General features: G+C 41.8%; 1 protein-coding gene across 3 annotated transcripts in view; it reads left to right on the plus strand.

Moving 5' to 3' along the window:
* The window catches only part of SLC27A2 (solute carrier family 27 member 2), a 54840-nt gene extending 39767 nt beyond the window's left edge, over window positions 1-15073 (plus strand). For 2 of the 3 annotated variants that reach the window (XM_065870978.1, XM_065870977.1), the window contains exons 6-10: window positions 6677-6767; window positions 7375-7573; window positions 9034-9131; window positions 13505-13635; window positions 14604-15073. In XM_065870978.1, coding sequence (XP_065727050.1) covers window positions 6677-6767; window positions 7375-7573; window positions 9034-9131; window positions 13505-13635; window positions 14604-14780 — 696 coding nt within the window. In that variant the 3' untranslated portion in view covers window positions 14781-15073. The remainder of the gene's footprint in view (window positions 1-6676; window positions 6768-7374; window positions 7574-9033; window positions 9132-13504; window positions 13636-14603) is intronic. The other variant, XM_065870979.1, reaches the window with a different exon arrangement.
* Window positions 15074-21584: the final 6511 nt, after the last annotated feature.

Here is a 21584-nt window from a genome sequence, read left to right on the forward strand (position 1 = left end):
CTTGTAAATTACTGAGATTAATCTTTTGTCAGTTGCTTCATCTGCAAATATTTTCTCCCATTCTGAGTGTTGTCTTTTCACCTTGTTTATGTTTCCTTTGCAGTGCAAAAGCTTTTAAGTTTCATTAGGTCCCATTGTTTATTTTTGTTTTTATTTCCATTTCTCTAGGAGGTGGGTCAAAAAGGATCTTGCTGTGATTGTTGTCAGAGTGTTCTGCCTATCTTTTCCTCTAAGAGTTTTATAGTGTCTGGCCTTACATTTAGGTCTTTAATCCATTTTGAGTTTATTTTTGTGTATGGTGTTAGGGAGTGTTCTAATTTCATTCTTTTACGTGTAGCTATCCAGTTTTCCCAGCACCACTTATTGAAGAGGCTGTCATTTCTCCATTGTACGCTCTTGCCTCCTTTGTCAAAAATAAGGTGACCATATGTTCGTGGGTTTATCTCTGGGCCTTCAATCCTGTTCCATTGATCTATATTTCTGTTTTTGTGCCAGTACCATATTGTCTTGATTACTTTAGCTTTGTAGTATAATCTGAAGTCCAGGAGCCTGATTTGTCCAGCTCTGTTTTTCTTTCTCAAGATTGCTTTGGCTATTCAGGGTCTTTTGTTTTTCCATACAAACTGTGAAAGTTTTTGCTCTAGTTCTGGGAAAAATACCATTTGTAATTTGATAGGGATTGCATTGAATCTGTAGACTGCTTTGGGTAGTATAGTCATTTCCACAATGTTGAATCTTCCAATCCAAGAACATAATATATCTCTCCATCTGTTTGTATCATCTTTAATTTCTTTCATCAGTGTCTTATAATTTTCTGCATACAGGTCTTTTGTGTCCTTAGGTAGGTTTATTCCCAGCTATTTTATTCTTTTTGTTGCAATGGTAAATAGGAGTGTTTTCTTAATTTCTCTTTCAGATTTTTCGTCATTAGTGTATAGGAATGCCAGAGATTTCTGTGCATTAATTTTGTATCCTGCAAATTTACCAAATTCATTGATTAGCTCTGGTAGTTTTCTAGTCGCATCTTTAGGATTTTCTATGTATAGTATGACGTCATCTGCAAACAGTGACAGTTTTACTTCTTCTTTTCTGATTTGGATTCCGTTTATTTCTTTTTCTTCTCTGATTGCTGTGGCTAAAACTTCCAAAACTATGTTGAATAACAGTGGTGAGAGTGGGCAACCTTGTCTTGTTCCTAATCTTGGCAGAAATGGTCTTAGTTTTTCACCATTGAGAACGATATTGGCTGTGGGTTTGTCATATATGGCCTTTATTATGTTGAGGTAAGTTCCCTCTATGCCTACTTTCTGGAGAGTTTTTATCATAAATGGGGGTTGAATTTTGTCAAAAGCTTTTGCTGCATCTATTGAGATGATCATATGGTTTTTATCCTTCAATTTGTTAATATGGAGTATCAGACTGATTGATTTGCATATATTGAAGAATCCTTGCATTCCTGGGATAAACCCCACTTGATCATAGTGTATGAACCTTTTAATGTGCTGTTGAATTCTGTTTCCTAGTATTTTGTTGAGGATTTTTGCATCTATGTTCCTCAGTGATATTGGCCTGTAATTTTCTTTCTTTGTGACATCTGTGTCTGGTTTTGGTATCAGGGTGATGGTGGCCTCATAGAATGAGCTTGGGAGTGTTCCTCCATCTGCTATATCTTGGATGAGTTTGAGAAGGATAGGTGTTAGCTCTTCTCTAAACGTCTGATAGAATTCTCCTGTGAAGCCATCTGGTCCTGAGCTTTTGTTTGTTGGAAGATTTTTAATCACAGTCTCAATTTCAGTGCTTGTGATTGGTCTGCTTATATTTTCTATTTCTTCCTGGTTCAGTCTCGGAAGGTTGTGCTTTTCTAAGAATTTGTCCATTTCTTCCAGGTCGTCCCTTTTATTGGCATAGAGTTGCTTGTAGTCATCTCTCATGATCCTTTGTATTTCTGCAGTGTCAGTTGTTACTTCTTTTTTCTTTTCTAATTCTATTGATTTGAGTCTTCTCCCTTTTTTTCTTGATGAGTCTGGCTAATGGTTTATCAATTTTGTTTACCTTCTCAAAGAACCAGCTTTTAGTTTTATTTGCTATCATTGCCTTCATTTCTTTTTCATTTATTTCTGATCTGATCTTTATGATTTACTTCCTTCTGCTAACTTTGGGTGTTTTTTGCTCTTCTTTCTCTAATTGCTTTAGGTGTAAGGTTAGGTTGTTTATTTGAGATGTTTCTTGTTTCTTGAGGTAGGATTGTATTGCTATAAACTTCCTTCTTAGAACTGCTTTTGCTGCATTCCATAGGTTTTGCGTCATCGTGTTTTCATTGTCATTGGTTTTTAGGTATTTTTTGTTTTCCTCTTTAATTTCGTCAGTGATCTCTTGGTTATTAAGTGGTGTATTGTTTAGCCTCCATGTATTTCTATTTTTTACAGAATTTTTCTTATAATTGATATCTAGTCTCATAGCATTGTGGTTGGAAAAGATACTTGATACAATTTCGATTTTTTTTAATTTACCAAGGCTTGTGACCTTGGTAATTAATTTTAATTTACCATATCTTGTGACCCAAGATATGATCTATCCTAAGAATGTTCCATGAGCACTTGAGAAGAAAGTGTATTCTATTGTTTTTGGACGGAATGTCATATAAATATCAATTAAGCCCATCTTGTTTAATGTATCATTTAAAGCTTGTGTTTCCTTATTTATTTTTATTTTGAATGATCTGTCCATTGGTGCAAGTGGGGTGTTAAAGTCCCCTACAGATTGTGTTACCATCGATTTCCCCTTTTATGGCTGTTAGTATTTGCCTTATGTATTGAGGGGCTCCTATGTTGGGTGCATAAATATTTACAATTGTTATATCTTCTTCTTGGATGGATCCCTTGATCATTATGTAGTGTCCTTCTTTGTCTCTTCTAATAGTCTTTGTTTAAAAGTCTATTTTGTCTGATATGAGAATTGCTACTCCAGTGTTCTTTTGATTTCCATCTGCATGGAATATCTTTTTCCATCCCCTCACTTTCAGTCTGTTTGTGTCCCTAGGTCTGAAGTGGGTCTCTTGTAGACAGCATATATACAGGTCTTGTTTTTGTATCCATTCAGCCAGTCTATGTCTTTTGGTTAGAACATTTAATCCATTTACATGTAAGGTAATTATCGATATGTATGTCCCTATTACCATTTTAATTGTTTTGGGTTTGTTATTATAGGTCTTTTCCTTCTCTTGTGTTTCCTGCCTAGGGAAGTTCCTTTAGCATTTGTTGTAGAGCTGGTTTGGTGGTGCTGAATTCTCTTAGCTTTTGCTTGTATGTAAAGATTTTAATTTCTCTGTCGAATCTGAATGAAACCCTTGCTAGGGAGAATAATCTTGGTTGTAGGCTTTTCCCTTTCATCACTTTAAATATGTTCTGCCACTGTCTTCTGGCTTGCAGAACGATCGGCTGTTAACCTTATGGGGATTCCCTTGTACGTTATTTGTTGTTTTTCCCTTGCTGCTTTTAGCATTTTTTCTTTGTATTTAATTTTTGATAGTTTGATTAATATGTGTCTTGGCATGTTTCTCCTTGGATTTATCCTGTATGGGACTCTCTGTGCTTCCTGGACTTGGGTGGCTATTTCCTTTCTCATATTAGGGAAGTTGTCAACTATAATCCCTTCAAATATTTCTCAGTCCCTTTCTTTTTCTCTTCTTCTGGGACCCCTATAATTCAAATGTTGGTGTGTTTAATGTTGTCCCAGATGTCTCTGAGTTTGTTTTCAGTTCTTTTCATTCTTTTTTCTTTATTCTGCCCTGCAGTAATTATTTCCACTATTTTATCTTCCAGGTCACTTGTCCGTTCTTCTGCCTCAGTTATTCTGCTATTGATTCCTTCTAGAGAATTTTTAATTTCATTTATTGTGTTGTTCATCATTGTTTGTTTGCTCTTTACTTCTTCTAGGTCCTTTTTAAACGTTTCTTGTATTTTCTCCATTCTATTTCCAAGATTTTGGATCATCTTTACTATCATGACTCTGGATTCTTTTTCAGGTAGACTGCCTATTTCTTCCTCATTTGTTAGGTCTGGTGGGTTTTTACCTTGCTCCTGCATCTGCTGCGTATTTCTCTGTCTTCTCATTTTGCTTAACTTACTGTGTTTGTGGTCTCTTTTTCACAGGCTGCAGGTTTGTCGTTCCCATTGTTTCTGGTGTCTACCCCAGTGGGTTAGGTTTGTTTAGTGTGTTGTGTAGCCTTCCTGGTGGAGGGGACTGGTGCCTGTGTTCTGGTAAATGAGGCTGGATCTTGTCTTTCTGGTGGGCAGGACCGCAACCGGTGGTGTGTTTTGGGGTGTCTGTGACCTTATTATGATTTTAGGCAGCCTCTCTGCTAATGGGTGGGGTTGTGTTCCTGTCTTGCTAGTTGTTTCGCATGGGTTGTCCAGCACTGGAGCTTGCTGGTCATTCAGTGGAGCTGGGTCTTAGCGTTGAGACAGATATCTCTGGGAGACCTCTCATCAATTGATATTATGAGGGGCTGGGAGGTCTCTAGCGAACCAATGTCCTGAACTCGGCTCTCCCACCTCAGAGGCACAGGCCTGACACCTGGCCGGAGCACCAAGACCCTATCAGCCACATGGCTCAGAAGAACAGGGAGAAAAAAAAAAAAGAAAATAATAAAATAAAAGAAAGTTATTAAAATTAAAAATAATTACTAAAAAAAAATTAAAAAGTAATAAAAAAGGAAAGAAAGAAGAGAGCAACCAAACCAAAAAAGAAATCCACCAATGACAACAAGCTCTAAAATCTAACTGTAGTTAAAGAAAGAACAACAGGGAAAAAAGCGGACAGACAGAACCCTAGGACAAATGGTAAAAGCAAAGCTATACAGACAAAATCTCACACAGAAGCATACCCATACACACTCACAAAAAGAGAAAAAGGAATAAAAAATATATATCATTGCTCCCAAAGTCCACTGCCTCAATTTAAGATGATTCTTTGTCTATTCATGTATTCCACAGATGCAGGGTACATCAAGTTGATTGTGGAGATTTAATCCACGGCTCCTGAGGCTGCTGGGAGGGATTTCCCTTTCTCTTCTTTGTTTGCACAGCTCCTGGGGTTCAGCTTTGGATTTGGCCCCACCTCTGCATATAGGTCGCCTGAGGGCGTCTGTTCTTTGCTCAGACAGGATGGGGTTAAAGGAGCAGCTGATTCAGGGGCTCTGGCTCACTCAGACCAGGGGGAGGGAGGGGCACGGATGCAGGGCAAGCCTGCAGCAGCAGAGGCCAGCATGACATTGCACCAGCCTGAGGCGCGCCGTGTGTTGTCCCCGGGAGGTTGTCCCTGGATCACGGGACCCTGGCAGTGGCCGACTGCACAGGCTTCCGGGAGCGGAGGTGTGGATAGTGACCTGTGCTTGCACACAGGCTTCTTGGTGGCGGCAGGAGAGGCCTTAGCGTCTCATGCCCGTCTCTGGGGTCCGCGCTGATAGCCACGGCTTCGCGCCCGTCTCTGGAGCTCATTTAGGCAGTGCTCTGAATCCCCTCTCCTCACGCACCCCGAAACAATGCTCTCTTGCCTCTTAGGCAGGTCCAGACTTTTTCCCAGACTCCCTCCCGGCTAGCCGTGGCGCACTAACCCCTTCAGGCTGTGTTCACGCCGCCAGTCCTCTCCCTGCACTCCGACCGAAGCCCAAGCCTCAGCTCCCAGACCCCACCCGCCCCAGCGTGTGAGGAGACAAGCCTCTCGGGCTGCTGAGTGCCGGTCGGCACCTATCCTCTGTGCGGGAATCTCTCCACTTTGCCCTCCGCACCCTGTGACTGCACTCTCCTCTGCGGCTCCAAAGCTTCCCCCCTGCGCCATCCACAGTCTTGGCCCGCAAAGGGGCTTCTAGTGTGTGGAAACCTTTCCTCCTTCACAGCTCCCTCCCACTGGTGCAGGTTCCGTCTGTATCCTTTTGTCTCAGGTTATTCTTTTTTCTTTTGCCCTACCTGTGTACGTGGGGAGTTTCTTACCTTTTGGGAAGTCTGAGGTCTTCTACCAGCATTCAGTAGGTGTTCTGTAGGAGCAGTTCCACGTGTAGATGTATTTCTGATGTATTTGTGGGGAGGAAGGCGATCTCCACATCTCACTCCTCCGCCATCTTGAAGGTCTCCCCTAAACAAGATTTTAAAAGCCCACATGTGATGTGTCCACCAAAACACATGCATGAGAATGTTCATAACAGCTTTATATTTAATAGTCTAAAACTAGAAACATCCAAATGTCCATTAACAGGAGAAGAGATAAATAAATTGTGGTATATTCATACAAGGAAAGTTGCATGGCAATAAAAAGTACACCACTGACACAAGCACCAACAGGGAGGGATGGACATCACAGACATTATGCTGAGTGAAAGCAGCAGATACTAAGGCATGTATTTATTTCACTTATTTGATGCTTAAGACTACTTGATGGCAATAAAAGTCAGAATAGTGACTTGACAGAAAGGGGCAGGAGGAAACTTCTTACGGTAATGAAAACGTTTAGTATCTTGATCTGGGCAGTAGTTACATAAGGGTATGCACATGCAAAAATTCATCAAGCTGTACACTTAAAGTATGTGCACTTTGTATGCTTTATGTATGCTACGCCACAATAAAAAAGAAAAAGTTGTGAAAGAATATGTGCTCAGAATGATCCATTTTAATTTTGCTAGAAAGTCATAACTTATGAGCTGATTAAATATGATGTGGAGAAAGATGAACCTGTTCGAGATGGAAATGGATATTGCATCAAAGTTCCCAAAGGTACAGTGGATTTTTGTTCACTTAACCTGTGCCTTTTCTTACCTTAACCAAGTGACTCTTAAGAACTAACATATCACAGCTAAAATGAACACATGGTAAAATTTATCAGAGTGGGGGAAAAAAAAGAGGTTTATTTTCGTACTCTCGGAAATAGATAAATTCCAAAAGATAGTAATTTACCACTACACGTAATATAATTTGAAAGCTAGCTTAATAATTTCTTGATTATGAGGTAAGCATTTTGCAGAAGCGGATATGTAATTATGGTTGCAAAACTACGGTTAGCTTTAGCGGGCCTTTCCTTTAAGCTTAAACTACTATGCGTTTGTCTAATTGTGTGTGTAAATCATTATTCAGTGAAAGATTAGTATTAAAAGGATTACAAATGTGTGGCCATAGAGAATAATGTACTCTGTGTGTGTGTGCATGGTGTATATATGTGTGTATATGATATACATGGAAATACATGTACACATGCATGTAAAATGACTTCCTGCAGCCAGCTTGTTGCCACTGGGTTGTATGGCATCAGTTTTAAAAGAAGCTTAATACTAAAAGTTGCCTACTGCTAGTACATAAAATAACAATTTACTTTCTTCTGTCTTAGGTGAAGTCGGACTCCTGGTTTGCAGAATCACACAACTCACACCATTTAGTGGCTATGCTGGAGGAAAGACTCAGACAGAGAAGAAAAAACTGAGAGATGTCTTTAAGAAAGGAGACCTCTATTTCAACAGTGGAGATCTCTTAATGATGGACCACGAAAATTTTATCTACTTCCATGACAGAGTTGGAGATACATTCCGGTTGGTTTCTCTGAATTATTGAGCCAAAAACAAACACATGCACAATTTGGCTTACTCCTAAATTAGAGTCGCATTCCACTTTGGTTATGGTACTCCCTTTCCTTCTGTCTCTTCGGTGTGTCAATTCAACCTCCTGTATTCCCAGAAAACAAGGAGCAAAATACATGGGGTATCACTCTGCAATGCATAGTTATCTTGGTTGAGCAACACCAGATGAAACTAGGAGAGAAAACCTGTGTCTGATTTTGGGCACCTAAATAACTTAGTCCATCCAATTCCTCCCATTTATCCTCAATTATTACCAGTCACTCAGGTCAGCCAGGGATTTTCATACTGTTTCCAATCATGAGGCTTTTTCTCAGATAAAATCAAATGCAAATTAATGTGAAGCTGATCTAGTTGAAGAGGAGGTGAGGGTTCTGAGCCCCATCTGCTCCTGTCCCTCCCACTCTCCATTCCCAACCAGATGGTTTCCCACAGAACCCACAAGTCAGCACAGTGGAGTTTGAAAGTCATCGTAATAGACCATGAAATTAATTCTCAGCAACAGCATGGTCCTCCAGCTTCATGACACTTCTGTTTAACCAGCTTCATTCCCGTATAAACTCCCTCAGGCCAGACCCTGTGTCTGCTTGTTCGCCCCCCAGTACCTAGTACAGTGATTACTTTTTGCATGAATGAATGAGGAAGAGATGGAAGTTATCTGTCTGTAGTAGAAAAAGCATGGATATGAATGAGAAGAACTCAGCTCCCAGGCTTCCTCTTTACCTCTGAGCAGCTGTGTTATCAGGCAGATAATCTTTCTGTACCTCAGTTCCTTCACCCATGAAATGAGGGTCCCAGTGATCCTTACGGTTCCTTCCATCTCTAATATCCCATGACTCTGGATCTATATCATTATTTTATGCCACCTTCATGTTACTAAAAAAGATACTTCTGGGAGATCTAAAGAATTTTTAAATGTAAGACAAAATTTAACTCTTTATTCAAAGAAAAAGTAGCACCTGATTGGGCACTAACATTATTCTCCCTACAAATAGAGTATGATATTTTCTTTCTTATTAAAAGCTTTTTCATTGCCATAAGACCCTGAAATACAAGTATGAAATTCTAGTTAATAGACATTTAATAACTGAATTAAATAGCAGCCAAAGTTAGTGAATGAGGGAAGTGAGAGACCTAAACACAGCAAAAAGTCATTGAGATTTATTTTTGATTTCTAGTGCCTTTCTTAGGCCAAGCCCATATTTTAACATTAGAACATCATTTCTTTAGGTCTATGCCTTTGTCTTTCATGCCTCAAGCAGGGTGCCTCTCCCATGACTAAGTTGGAGAGTTTGGGGGCCAAGGTGAGGAAGACAAGCGCAGCCACCCCACAGAGGTCTGGAGGAGACACCTGTCACAGACAACATGCACCGCAGACCACCAGTGACCTTTGCTAACCTTGCCTTTTCTTCCAGGTGGAAAGGGGAAAATGTGGCCACCACTGAAGTTGCTGACATAGTAGGACTGGTTGATTTTGTCCAAGAAGTGAATGTTTATGGCGTGTCTGTGCCAGGTATGCACAAGATATTATAAATCAATGCCAAAACTCTTACACTAACAGAACATAATTTTAACCCCCGGGCAAAGTTTGTCATCACTTCCTCCTGCCAGCTGGAGAATCAAACAACTCTGTCCCAGCCTCCTGGGAGTAAGGGGCTTATGTCTGGTTTATGTGCCATTATAAATCAGACAGGTCAGTACATCTGAACCTGGCCTTCCTCTGTGGTTCACTCCCCAGCTGTTCTTGGGCTCTCAAGCAAGCCAAATCTCTCCATGATGCAGGGTCCATGCAGCATTTGGCATGCCTCAAGAAAAGAGGTATCATGCTTGAGAGCTTGGAAGTGGTATCTTGGCCTCTGAACTGGGAGGCACAGTGCCGTTGCTAGAGGAAAAAAGCCAGGAAGAAGCTGATTTTTTCCAGACTCTTCTTTTAAACCAAGTCCCTGACCCCAGCTTGCTCCACTGAGTTTCAGAATCATCACACAAAGTGCTGTCACCAAGCCTCTGTCTGCAGATCTGCCTCTGCCAGCAGAGTGGGGAGGGTGAGGTCTGATTTTGGGTCCTGGCTCCAACACCTGCTGGCTGTTTGACTTCACACAAATCACTAAGTTAGAGATAATACCAATCCTGCAGTTAAGATTGTTGAGAAAACTAATTCATTTTAATTACATAAATACTAAATGTATATTTGTCAGACACGTCCATGAGGCTTGTCATGAAAAGAAATCATTTTAATTATAGATGTCAGAGAGAATTAAAACTTCCAAATCACTATGCAAGTGTAAGGTACTAGGGGAATCGGTATTCCCTAGAACTCAGTATTTGGGATCCTCATCTATACTCAGAATGGAAACCCCAAAGTCCCTTTTACCTGAGCTATGATGGTTTCACGTGACATAGCTCCTTTTGTTGTCCTTTTGTTTTTTAAAGAATACTTGAGGCTTTCTCTTGCCTGCTCCTCTCCAACCCGGTGACAATGACTTGACAGGAAGTGTACCACATCTCAGGTCAGAGTCTGAGGGGTGCAGAATACTTCTCATGTTGGATTTCAGGCTGAATTAACACAAGGGCCCATATTGTGGTTGTCAGCCATGGAACCATGCTGGCCTCTCACAGACTCCCCCTGGAATATGTTGCATGCCCTTCTAAATGCTGGATTTTTTTTAAAGTAACAATACAAAAGAATGAGTATGAGAAGGTAAGAAAATATGGGAAATGGAATGGAAAGGCCTAATCCACTGCTCTTCAAAGTGGTGTCACCTACAAATTGGCACTTGCCATCTACCTCTACAAGGATTAAATTACGAGCCGCTGTAGCTGCTGACCTTCAACACGCCCTGAAAGGAGTTCAAGGTGGAGATCAGGAATGAGGCACTCTGTGCTCTGGGAAAAACTGGCAGAACAGGTCTGCAGATAGATATTTTCAGGAGAAGATTTTATGAGCCCAATTCTTGCATCTCCTCATATCTAGAAAAGCACTAAAATCCTTCACGGTGACATCTGCTCCTCGTGACTAGCAGTGACCTTCATGAGACTAGCAGATACCTTCTGCAAAACATATGCCTGGTTGCATGTACTCCCCCTTCACTAAAATCCCATGTGTATTGACCTTCTGCCCTACCTCTTTGGAGCACTTTCTCAGAGCTATCTGAAATGCTGTCTCCCAGGCTATAGTCCTCATTTTGCCCCCAAATAAAATTTAACTCACAACTCTCACGTTGTGCATTTTTTTCATTTGACAGTAGGGTCCCTGGGCCAGCAACAGCATCATCGCCCAGGAGCTTGTTAAAAATTTAATATTTCTCATGTTAAAAATGCCCACCCCAGAACTACTGAACCAGAATCTCTGGGGTGGGGCCCAGGGAGCTGTGTTTTAACAAGCCCTCCAATGATTCTTAAAACAAATGAAGTCTGGTTTTGGAGTGATGAAAATGTTCTAGAGCTAGATACTGGTGATAGTTGCACGACACAGTGAACGTACTAAATGCCACTGAACTGTATACTTTAAAATGGTTAAAATAATGAATTGTATGTTTTACCACAATTTTTTAAAAACGCTGAAGTCTGAGAAGCCTGGAGGCCTAGTGGTTCTGAAAATTTAGCCAGTCATCAGAATCATCTGGGAAACTTTTTAAAGCCCAGATCTGGGGTTTGGGACTAAATCTTTGTGTCTTTTTAAAATTCCCAAATGGGTCTACCACCCAGTAAAGTTTAGGAGCCATTGATGTAGAACAAAGAAGAGGAGGCTAATGGGTTTCAAATGGTGGGGAGACAAGTCAGGTAGAACAAGGAGCAGCTGTGTTTATGTTGCGCTGGAGAGCAGAATAAAACAGATGGATTGAAATGACCAGGGAGCAAATTTTAGCCTGAGAACTCTCCTGTAGCCAGAGGGACCCACAACAGAATGGTCTGTCTCCTGAGGTAGACAATGTCCCACCAACTGGGATGTGTAAAGAGGCTGGCTGTCCACCTGGGATCCTGTGAGAATTCTTACAGCAGTGAAAGATTAGAGATGAACCCTAAAGTCTCTCCTATTTTCAGATTCTGTGATTCTCAGTGCCACTCTTGCAGCCTAGAAATGTGGCAGATCTATCTAGAGAAAGGCATCAGTCCACCAGGGTGATTCTCACTACCAAAGGGCTGAACAAGGCCTTCACAGATCTCAGCTTTGGACCAGGAAGAAACTTCTAAGTTTGGGCCTAGACTAGAGATGACACCAGAACTGCCAAACTACTCTCTAGAGCTTTATATTATCAATAGAACTTTCTGCAGTGTTCTGAAAATGTTCTATATCTGCACTGTCCAGCATGGTAGCCAATAGCTACCATATGGTTGTTGAGCACTTGAAATGTGGCTAGTGCAGCTGAGGAACTGAATTTTTCATTTTATTTAATTATAATTAATTTTAATAGCTACATGTGACCAGTGGCCACCATATTGGATAGTGCAACTCTAGAGAACCTCTGGCCCGAACTGCTGCAGACAGGAACCTTCCCCCTGGAGCTGAACTAGCCCCAGCCAACCTCTGGGAGTCAGGACAGAGACCTGAGATCCAACAGCCCCATTTGCCTCTCGGTTGGGCATTGCCTCTGTCAGAGCAAGAAGCAAGGAGCCAGTTGACACTGAAGATTTCTGTTGCATCAGCCTCTGCCTTAATTCTAAAAGGAGCTCATTGGAGACATTCAAGATTCCTGAGACTGGTACCTTTGAGACAGCTACCAGGGACCCCTAGAGAAAGAGGGTATGGTGCCCTGCCTCCCTCCTTCAGATATGAGGCAAAGCAAATGAGGATGCATTTCCTTTCTTATAATTTTTCCTCTTGTTTTCTGACTTCTTTAGAGTCATGGGTAAACACACAACCACCATGGGAGAGATTTTGAAAGCTGGGGCCCAGGTGACAAAGGGCGGCTCCTTCCCCCTCTCTGATTACAGTTAAGTAGTTCAGGGAAGTGGACCTGGACTCCCACTGGGTCTGCCCAGTCACGTAGAAGAGGTATTAATATGTAATTACCACTGTCCTCACAAGAAAACAGTGGTAATTGTTCTAAACACCGGGAAGGAAGAGCTGTTAGGATCTGTTTCCCCTGTGGAGAGCACAACCTCTCTGGACTAGAAGGCATCCAGGTGGGGAGGCGAGGGTGCGGTGGGCACATACCTTGATCTGCCTTCACCCTCCTGTCCTGCAGCCTCTCTGAAATGCAGAGGCAAAGCTATTAGGAACCATGATTATATGTCTCAGAGGTGAACATTTGTGCCTGGAAGCACAACAGACCTGACCTGCGACCCAAAGAACAACCTGAGCCCAATTATCCTTGACAGGGGAGCAAGGGTTTTTCACCAGAGTCCAAAAAATTTTTTAGCCACTAGTTCAACATTTTTCCCATTCTGGTGTTTACATCTAGGCTGCCAAGAAGGATGATGTCAGTAAGCACAGGATCTTTAGCCAGCCTGCCTCAATTCCATTTCTGGCCCTGCCTAGTATTTGCTGCATGAACTTGAACAAGTCATTTTTTTTTTTTTGAACAAGTCTTTTAATGTCATTAAGCCTCAGTTTCTTCACCTGTAAAATGGAGATAACCTTTGCACCTCTTCATAAGGTTGTCGCGAGGGTTAAATAAGATAGTACATAAAGCACACTTAGTAAAGGACCTGGCATGTAATAAAGATTCAATCAATGTATAGCTTGTTGTTTTGTTGTTATCTTTAATTCACTTTAGAATTTAACTTCAACGTATATTTGAAATAAAAATTCCAGCTATCCAAAAGAAACCCATGCCATAATGCTGTCTCAGTTCTCTGTACTTTGACCTAACGAAGGTCATTTATTTTATCATAAATAAAATAAATAGCTACAACCCACCTAATTTTTTCTCACTTTAACTCTAGGTCACGAGGGTCGAATTGGCATGGCTTCCATCAAGATGAAGGAAGACCATGAATTTGATGGAAGGAAACTCTTTAAGCATGTGGCCGATTACCTGCCCAATTATGCAAGGCCCCGGTTTCTAAGAATACAGGTGAGACCCCTTGTTATAAAGTTCAGTTTTCCTCTCTCTTGGAGACACCTGAGTCAAAGGGAACAATTCCTCTTCTACCATGGCGAGCACAACGGCCAAATTTTCACTACCCTTTCAGGAAGCTGAAGCTAAATGAGGAAGCAGAAATACCAGAAAATATAGCTAGCTGAAACCAAATCCTAATCCCTTTTTCCCTAAAACCACAGGCAGTTCATTCAGCAACAGTGTTAGCAAATAACTCACAAAGTCTGTGTGATGAGGTATAACAAACACATAAAATAGAAATGCTCCGACCCTCTTACTTGTTTCCAGTTTTAAAGAATGGAAAAATCCCCTGAAGTCCTGCACCTTTCTGTGATGTGAACTTAAATTGGGCATCATTAGCCAGTAGGAACTACCAAAGGCTAAACTGTCAGGCATAGAGATTTTTTTTTTTCTTTCTCAAACATTAACCCCTTAGTTTAACACTCTCACTTTTGGACCTTGAGCTCTGTGATTCTGTAGCTGAAGATTTGAGAAAAGAAGTGTTAGATTACCAGATATTGCTAAGGTTAAACGGTTATTTCTGTTGATGTTCATAAAACACTGACATATGCTTTACAGTGATGGTTGAGAGACATGAAAGTTGAAATATCCTCAGACCATCACCTATTTATTGAAGAAGAAACAAGTCTTCAGTGTCACAAACAGGCTGAAAAAAAAAGTTGTCCGTGTGTAGATGATTCCTTTCCCCACCCCACCATTAATCAGAATATTCCAGGAATACTGGAAGCTCACCAAGTGACACTCTTCTGCTCCGTATTCCACTGTCTGCAGACTCTCTCTCCCCACATATGATCGTCAAGCTTTAAAGGAAGGAAAAATACCTCCACAGAGGGCCCCCTAGTGGAGGTTCTGAAGACAGGATATCTTGGTATCACACAGAACCTGCTTTCACAGCTCTCAAACGATTGTTTGATGTTTTTCAGGACACCATTGAGATCACTGGAACTTTTAAACACCGAAAAGTGACCCTCATGGAAGAGGGTTTTAACCCTGCAGTTATCAAAGATGCCTTGTATTTCTTGGATGACAAAGCAGAAATGTATGTGCCGATGACTGAGCACATTTACAACGCCATTAATGATAAAACTCTGAAACTCTGAATATTACCAGGAGGGTAACTCAGTGTATTTCTAGAAAGAAACTGAATGGACATAGTACAGCCACTTGATATAATCCCACTTTAATTTGATTGAAGATTGTGCAGTGCAATTTTTTTATGCATACCAGTAAGGAGAGACTTTTTAAAATTACACCCGAACCTTTGCAAGTGAAAAGATTTATATATAATTGTTTTTCAATTTGCACCTACTGTTTGTGTGTGCAAACTAAGCTTGTTAGAGAGAGGATGTTATTTTTTAAAATATGTAATAAAATAGATGAACACCAACATATGCAATGGCACTTCTTCCTGACTTGATTCTAAATGCGAACGCTGAGCCTGACAGTATCATTGGCAATTTTTCACAGGTGTCCCCTTTATAATGCTAATGGAATTCTAAGTAAAAAGTGGTAAGGAGTTGGGAGGTAAGGGGGTAGGTTCCCAGTGAACAACCCAATGGAAATCCAGCTCTAGTGTAAGGCCAACCCTACCCCCAGAAGCATCCTGGCCACTGTCTACAGCATTAGCCAACGAGTGATAAAGCCACCTATAGTCTTTGAAGGAGCTTAAGTCTAGAGCATCAGAGCTCTATACATAAAAGGTATCCAGCAAACTTTTTAGCTATATCAAGGGTTGCAAACTCAAGTGGCTTCAGGATTTGTATTGGTAATGCGGATGAGAGGAGCAGGTCCCAAATGAACGTGGAAAACTTGGGGACAGCCACGATACAGCTTCAGTCAGCTGATTATCGTCATGGGGCTATAGAGCCCAGGTACTTCCAAGATCTGATTATTCACAAAACAGAAATCCAGATATTTATGTGAATCTCCCAATTTTTAACATGTAAAGTCTCACATTTTTTATAATTTCCACTCACCCCAAAGAAAATGCAACTGTGCCCCAGAGAAGTCCCAGAGGTCCAGCTCGCATCCCCAGGCTCACGTGCTCCTCAGTCTAGAGCTGGTTTCACTCCACAGCCAGTCTCCGGCCAGAGAGCCTATTCAAGGACCGAGGGCTTTGGGCGAGGCACGGGAGGATCTGGGAAGAGCAAGGAGCTCTCTCAGACAGGCTCTTTGTCCTTACACTCGGCTGCCACCTTTTCTGAGTAGAACCCCATAAGCTTTGCACGTGTCAGTCACAGAGTTCCAGGAGCAGGTCCTTGGTGGCGGCCCTCAAGGTGACATATTCCTTACTAGAGCTTGTCCTAGGTCACAGGAGTATCCTGCTCACTAAGTTCACATCTAGGAAGTGTGACTCGAGTTCACCCCAGCCTCCCTAAAACAGGTGGAGTTTCCTTCCCTAGAGAACATCTTCAGACGACCAGGAGCTAGAAAGGAGCCCGAATTCTCCCTCAATTAGTCCCTAGATTGAAAAGCCCCAGGCAAACGTATTCAGGGATTCTCAATGATACGTGATGAGGGGTGGCCATCCCCACCCCCAACACAGTATTAGAAATATTTTTTAAACTCTCTCCACTTTTTTAGAGGGGACTCCTAAGAAGACTCATGACCAGAATCCCGCTCATTATGCCTGACAGTAAACATTCCCTGAGCACTTAATATGCATGAGGGACTTGAGGATGGCCTAAGGAAAACTCTGGATATCGCTGCACCTCTGTGAATTTAGGCAACAATTTAGAACAACTGTTGCTTGTGGGTCAGCATTTGGGAATTTTTGCAAAATTCTAGGTATCTCTGCTTTTGCTTTATTGATCTCCCTGTGAAAATTTTAACCCAAGTGATGGGAAATAGCCCAGCCTTTGCTTTTGAAAGTATAACATTGTGCAATTGTGTTACTTGGAATCTTGTTAAAGTGAACCAGGTTGTAAGCAGAGATTGTTAAAGCTGTGATGTCATTCTGTGTCACGGGGGACATCTTTTTTGGGTGACAGGTCAGCACTTACACCAATATCTAGAACAGTAGTGTTCTGGAACCAAAGCCTGCTGGGCCTGACCACCTTTGACCCACATCTTCGACTTCCCAGTTAGAAACTCAGAAACTCTCCCTCCCAGCCGGATGGCTTCCTCAGCCTCTCGCTTCCCCAAACCTCCGTGATTGAGGCCAGGAAGCACAGCTCTATTGGGACGGATAGAGACAGCAGCACAACCTCCTCAATACCTGGGTTTGCATATGTGTAAACAAAATCAAGCCATCCTGGGACATAATCAACTTTAAAGACAGATGTTTCTCTTTTAAAAGGGTCAAAAATTGTGTCCGTAGAAATGTCTGTACAAGTCATCTTCCTCATTTGAAAGTACAAGTGAGTTTTTTTTAATATGCTGATACCCATGTAAATCATTCAACAGATCTCTGATTTCAGGTGTATTGTTTGGAGACATATAATGAGTCTCCAAACCAAAACTCATATAATGAGTCTCCAAACCAAAATAATTAGGGGGTAAAACTAGTAAATGTCATCATCTGAAATGGAAGCTAACAAGAATCAGTATAAAAACAGTGACCCTCCCTAAGAGATGATCTGTTACATGTGTTGCTCGTTCCTACATCAGCTCTACGAGCATTTAGTGGGTCCCTGCTAAGGACCAAGAGATGAGCTCAGCACAGTATGATGGTGTTTTCCAAGCCTCTATCTGGGAAGTCGTGTCAGGGTTTCAAAGAAAGCTGACTGGAAAGACCCCTAGAAGGAAGGCCAGAGTCTTTTCCATGTGTTTGAACTTTTCAAAAATAATTATTTTGTCACTACAGTTGGTGGGGCTGCACGAAGACTGTAAAGAAACAGCTAACAGGAAAGGTGTCCCTCAGCATCACTGCGGCACTGTTCCAGGGGAGGCGGGCCGACTGGCCAACCCAGGTCTTCTAGTTGATGTGGGTGCCGTCTCCCCAGAGCACACAGAGTGCCATGTTGTAATATGGATATATAGCTGATGGTGCATCCCATTATGATTGGCAATTTCCCTATGCACAGATGTCATGCTTCTATGAAGCTGTAAGCTCCATGAGCGTAGAGAGTCCATCTATTTTGCTCATGGTGATATTCCCAGTGCCTGGCACCAGGTAGGCAATAATTATCCATTGCTTTTTCATCAAGCAATCCGGATAAACATCTGGCTCCCTATGCAAGCTTTGCTATATGTGTGTGGGCACTGGGGGAGGCATGTTGGAGGCAGAGAGGATGAGCTAAATAGATGGTCTGAGTCTCCTAGTTCAGGCACAGCAGTGAGTCTCAAACTTGAGTGTTGATGAACTGGGAGCCTGGGGTTGACCTATATACACTAATATGTATAAAATGGATAAGGGGGCTTCCCTGGTGGCACAGTGGTTGAGAGTCCGCCTGCCGATGCAGGGGACACGGGTTCGTGCCCCGGTCTGGGAAGATCCCACATGCCGCGGAGCGGCTGGGCCCGTGAACCATGGCCGCTGAGCCTGTGCGTCCGGAGCCTGTGCTCCACAACGGGAGAGGCCACAACAGTGAGAGGCCCACGTATCGTAAAAAAAAAAAAAAAAAAAAAAAGAAAATGGATAAGGAATAAGAACCTGCTGTATACAGTAAATAAAATACAATTCAAAAAATACCTTAACTCTTAAAGGTATTTTTCAATCGTTGAATTTATAATGAAGAGAGTGACACTTTCATCATGATAGTCATTAATCTAGAGAAAGAATTTTGTAAGAGAGGACTTAGGAGATTGATATAGTCTAAAATAAACGATTTAAAGCTTTTAAAAAAAAAAGAAAATTGAGCACTGAGAGTCACCTTCACCAAGAAGTCTTATTAAGACAGGATGATGGGCCCATTCCCCAGAGTTGAAATTAGAATTGGAATTTGCAGTTCTAACAAATTCCCAGGTGATGCTGGTGCTGTTGATTAGGGGCTGCATTTCGGTAAACCACTGACAGACAGAAAAACATCCCGAGTTACACATCATGTGTGCTTAGTTAGTACTTCACTTCCTCGGACATGGATTATCTTTTATTAACTGAAGCTCAGATCTTAGATCTGGTGGGACTCAAAGTGCAGGCATCAGGAAAGGCCTAGTAGAAAGCAGCACTTTGTCATCTTCAGCCTGCAATTGTTCTTGAAAACTCACATTAACAGCATCTATTTACTAGATACACAAATACGTATTATTTGCTACAGCAGAACTAAAAGCAATCCTAGAGAGTGTCTAGTCAAACCTCTTTGTCTGATAAAAGAGAAAAAAAAGCCTGGGGAGGTGACGTACATGCCTAAAGTCACACAGCTCATTGGCATCGCTAAGCTCCCGCCTAGCACTGACAGAAGACCGGAGAGTAGTCCCAGACCAGCAGCATCAGCATCAGCTGGGAGCTTGTCAGACATGCAAATGACCAGACCCCACCCCAGACCTGCTGAGTCAGAACCACTGGGGATAGGCCCAGCAAGCTACGTTTTAACAAGCCCTGCTGGTGACTCTGAAGCAGGCTCAGTTTGAGAACCACTGGCTTGGAGCAGGGCTTCTCAAGTTTTAAGGTGCATAAGAAGCACCTGGGGATGCCACTGCTTCTACTGCCCACATCCCTCAGAACAGCAAGCAGCTCTAGAACAGTACTTCTCAAACATTGCTGCACATTAGAATCACTGGAGGAGCTGTCAAAAATCCCAAAGCCCAGGCCCATCTCATAACAATTAGATCAAGATTTCTGGGAGTGAGAGCCAGGCATCATCAGTACTTTTTTAAAAGGCTCCCAGGTGATTCCAGTATGCAGCAAAGTTCTGCGACCGCCGATTGAGAGCAAGGGTAATATGAAACTATAAGGTCTGGACAAAGATTCTCTCCCCGACCAAACTCTACCCAGGCTCCTCTGAGCCCTCCTCCCTACTAGGCCTCAACCTTGGCCTATAAAGACTTGAACAAAACAGTAGCATAATTTCTAACAGCTCAAGGCCACACCCCTGGGATGATCCTACATCCCCTTAAAATGCCTGCCTGAGAAAACACAAGGCTGCCAAAAGATTTACCGTTTATTCCAGCCAACACCTGAAGATAGGGCTCCTGTCCCCCAGCCTCTGTGGGAGGGTAGGAGGCTAACTTCCATAAGCATCAGTTAGCAAACCCAGATGGGCTTCCCATGGACCAACCCCCTCTTCCTGCTTTTTGTAATTTTTCACTTCCCTGACTCTACTAAGTCCCTGCGTGCATCCTTCTTGTTCCCCCATTCTCCCTCTAAAATGCCCAGTGACCGCTGTACAAATCAAGTTGAGCCCAGTTCACGCCAGACTCTTTTTTCTATTGCAGTAGTTATTACTGATTAAAAATCTGTCCTTATTACTTTAACTAGTGGCCAGCTTTGTTTACCTTTAACACTGTTAATATAACCAATTTCAGAACCACTCCCTGTAAAAGCACCATCTGAAATGGAAAGAAAATGATTTTTTTGGCCTATGAACTCACCATGGGTAAGCTGCTTGTGAGCACAGCTTTTACTTGACTATAGTGTGCAGGAAAAAAAAAAAAAAATGTACAAGTTCCAAACCGAGAGAGGGAACACTTAACAGCAGTGAAGGACTAGAGGGGTCTGCTGAATGGTGAACTTCTGATCAAGGACAACCGTGAACAGTATGGTCTGCTGGGAATAGCATGGGCTTTACTGAGGACAAGGAGACCTGGGTTTGCCCACGTATATGCTGTGTGACCCGTGGCCTCCGTTTTCTCATTTATAAACTGTAAGCCACAGTACCTAACTCAAGCTGTCTGCCTTCATACCAAGGGCTCCTCCAAACTCTTTTTCTCACAAAGTCAAATCTTCAGCATACTAAAAAGCAAAATCCCTAAGTACATTCATTTAGGTTCCAGAACATGCCCTGGTTAGCTAATTCTTATTTCAGTGGTCAGCAAAGGAAACCATAAACAAAATGAAAAGGCAACCTATACGCTGCAAGAAAATATTTGCAAATGACACTACCAACAAGGGCTTAATTTCCAAAATATAAAAGCAGCTCATACAACTCAGTAACAAAAAAAACAACCCAATCTAAACAGACATTTCTCCAAAGAAGACATACAGATGGACAAAAGGCACATGAAAAGATGCTCAACATCACTAATCATTAGAGAAATGCAAATCAAAACTTCATTGAGGTATCACCTCACACCAGTCAAAATGGCCATCATTAAAAAGTCCACAAACAATAAGTGCTAGAAAGGATGTGGAGAAAAAGGAACCCTCCTACACTGTTGATGGGAACGTAAATTGATGCAGCCACTATGGAAAGCAGTATGAAGATTCCTCAAAACACTAAAAATAGGGTTGCCATATGACCCAGGAATCCCACTCCTGGGCATATATCTGATTAAACTATAATTCAAAAAGATACATACAACTCAATGTTCATAGCAGCACTATTTACAATAGCCAAGACATAGAAACAATCTGAATGTCCATCGACAGATGAATGGATAAAAATGTGGTACATATATACAATGGAATATTACTCGGCCATAAAAAAGAAGGAAATAATGTCATGTGCAGCAACACGGATAGACCTAGAAATTATCATACTAAGTGAAGTAAGTCAGAAAGAGACAAATACCATATGATATCACTTATATGTGGAATCTAAAATATGACACAAATGAACTTATCTATGAAACAGAAACAGATTCACAGACATAGAGAACAGACTTGTGGTTGCCAAGGCATGGTGGGGGGAGGATGGTTTGGGAATCTGGGATTAGAAGATGCAATCTATTATATATAGAATGGATAAACAACAAGGTCCTACCGTATAACACAGGGAAATATATTTTACCCTGTAGTAAACCATAATGGAAAAGAAAAACAAATATTTCAGTGGTCAATTAAGTGACACAGGATATGTTTTTTT

The sequence above is a fragment of the Phocoena phocoena genome, chromosome 2, assembly GCF_963924675.1.
Source record: "Phocoena phocoena chromosome 2, mPhoPho1.1, whole genome shotgun sequence".
In the NCBI taxonomy this organism is placed as follows: Eukaryota; Metazoa; Chordata; class Mammalia; order Artiodactyla; family Phocoenidae; genus Phocoena; species Phocoena phocoena.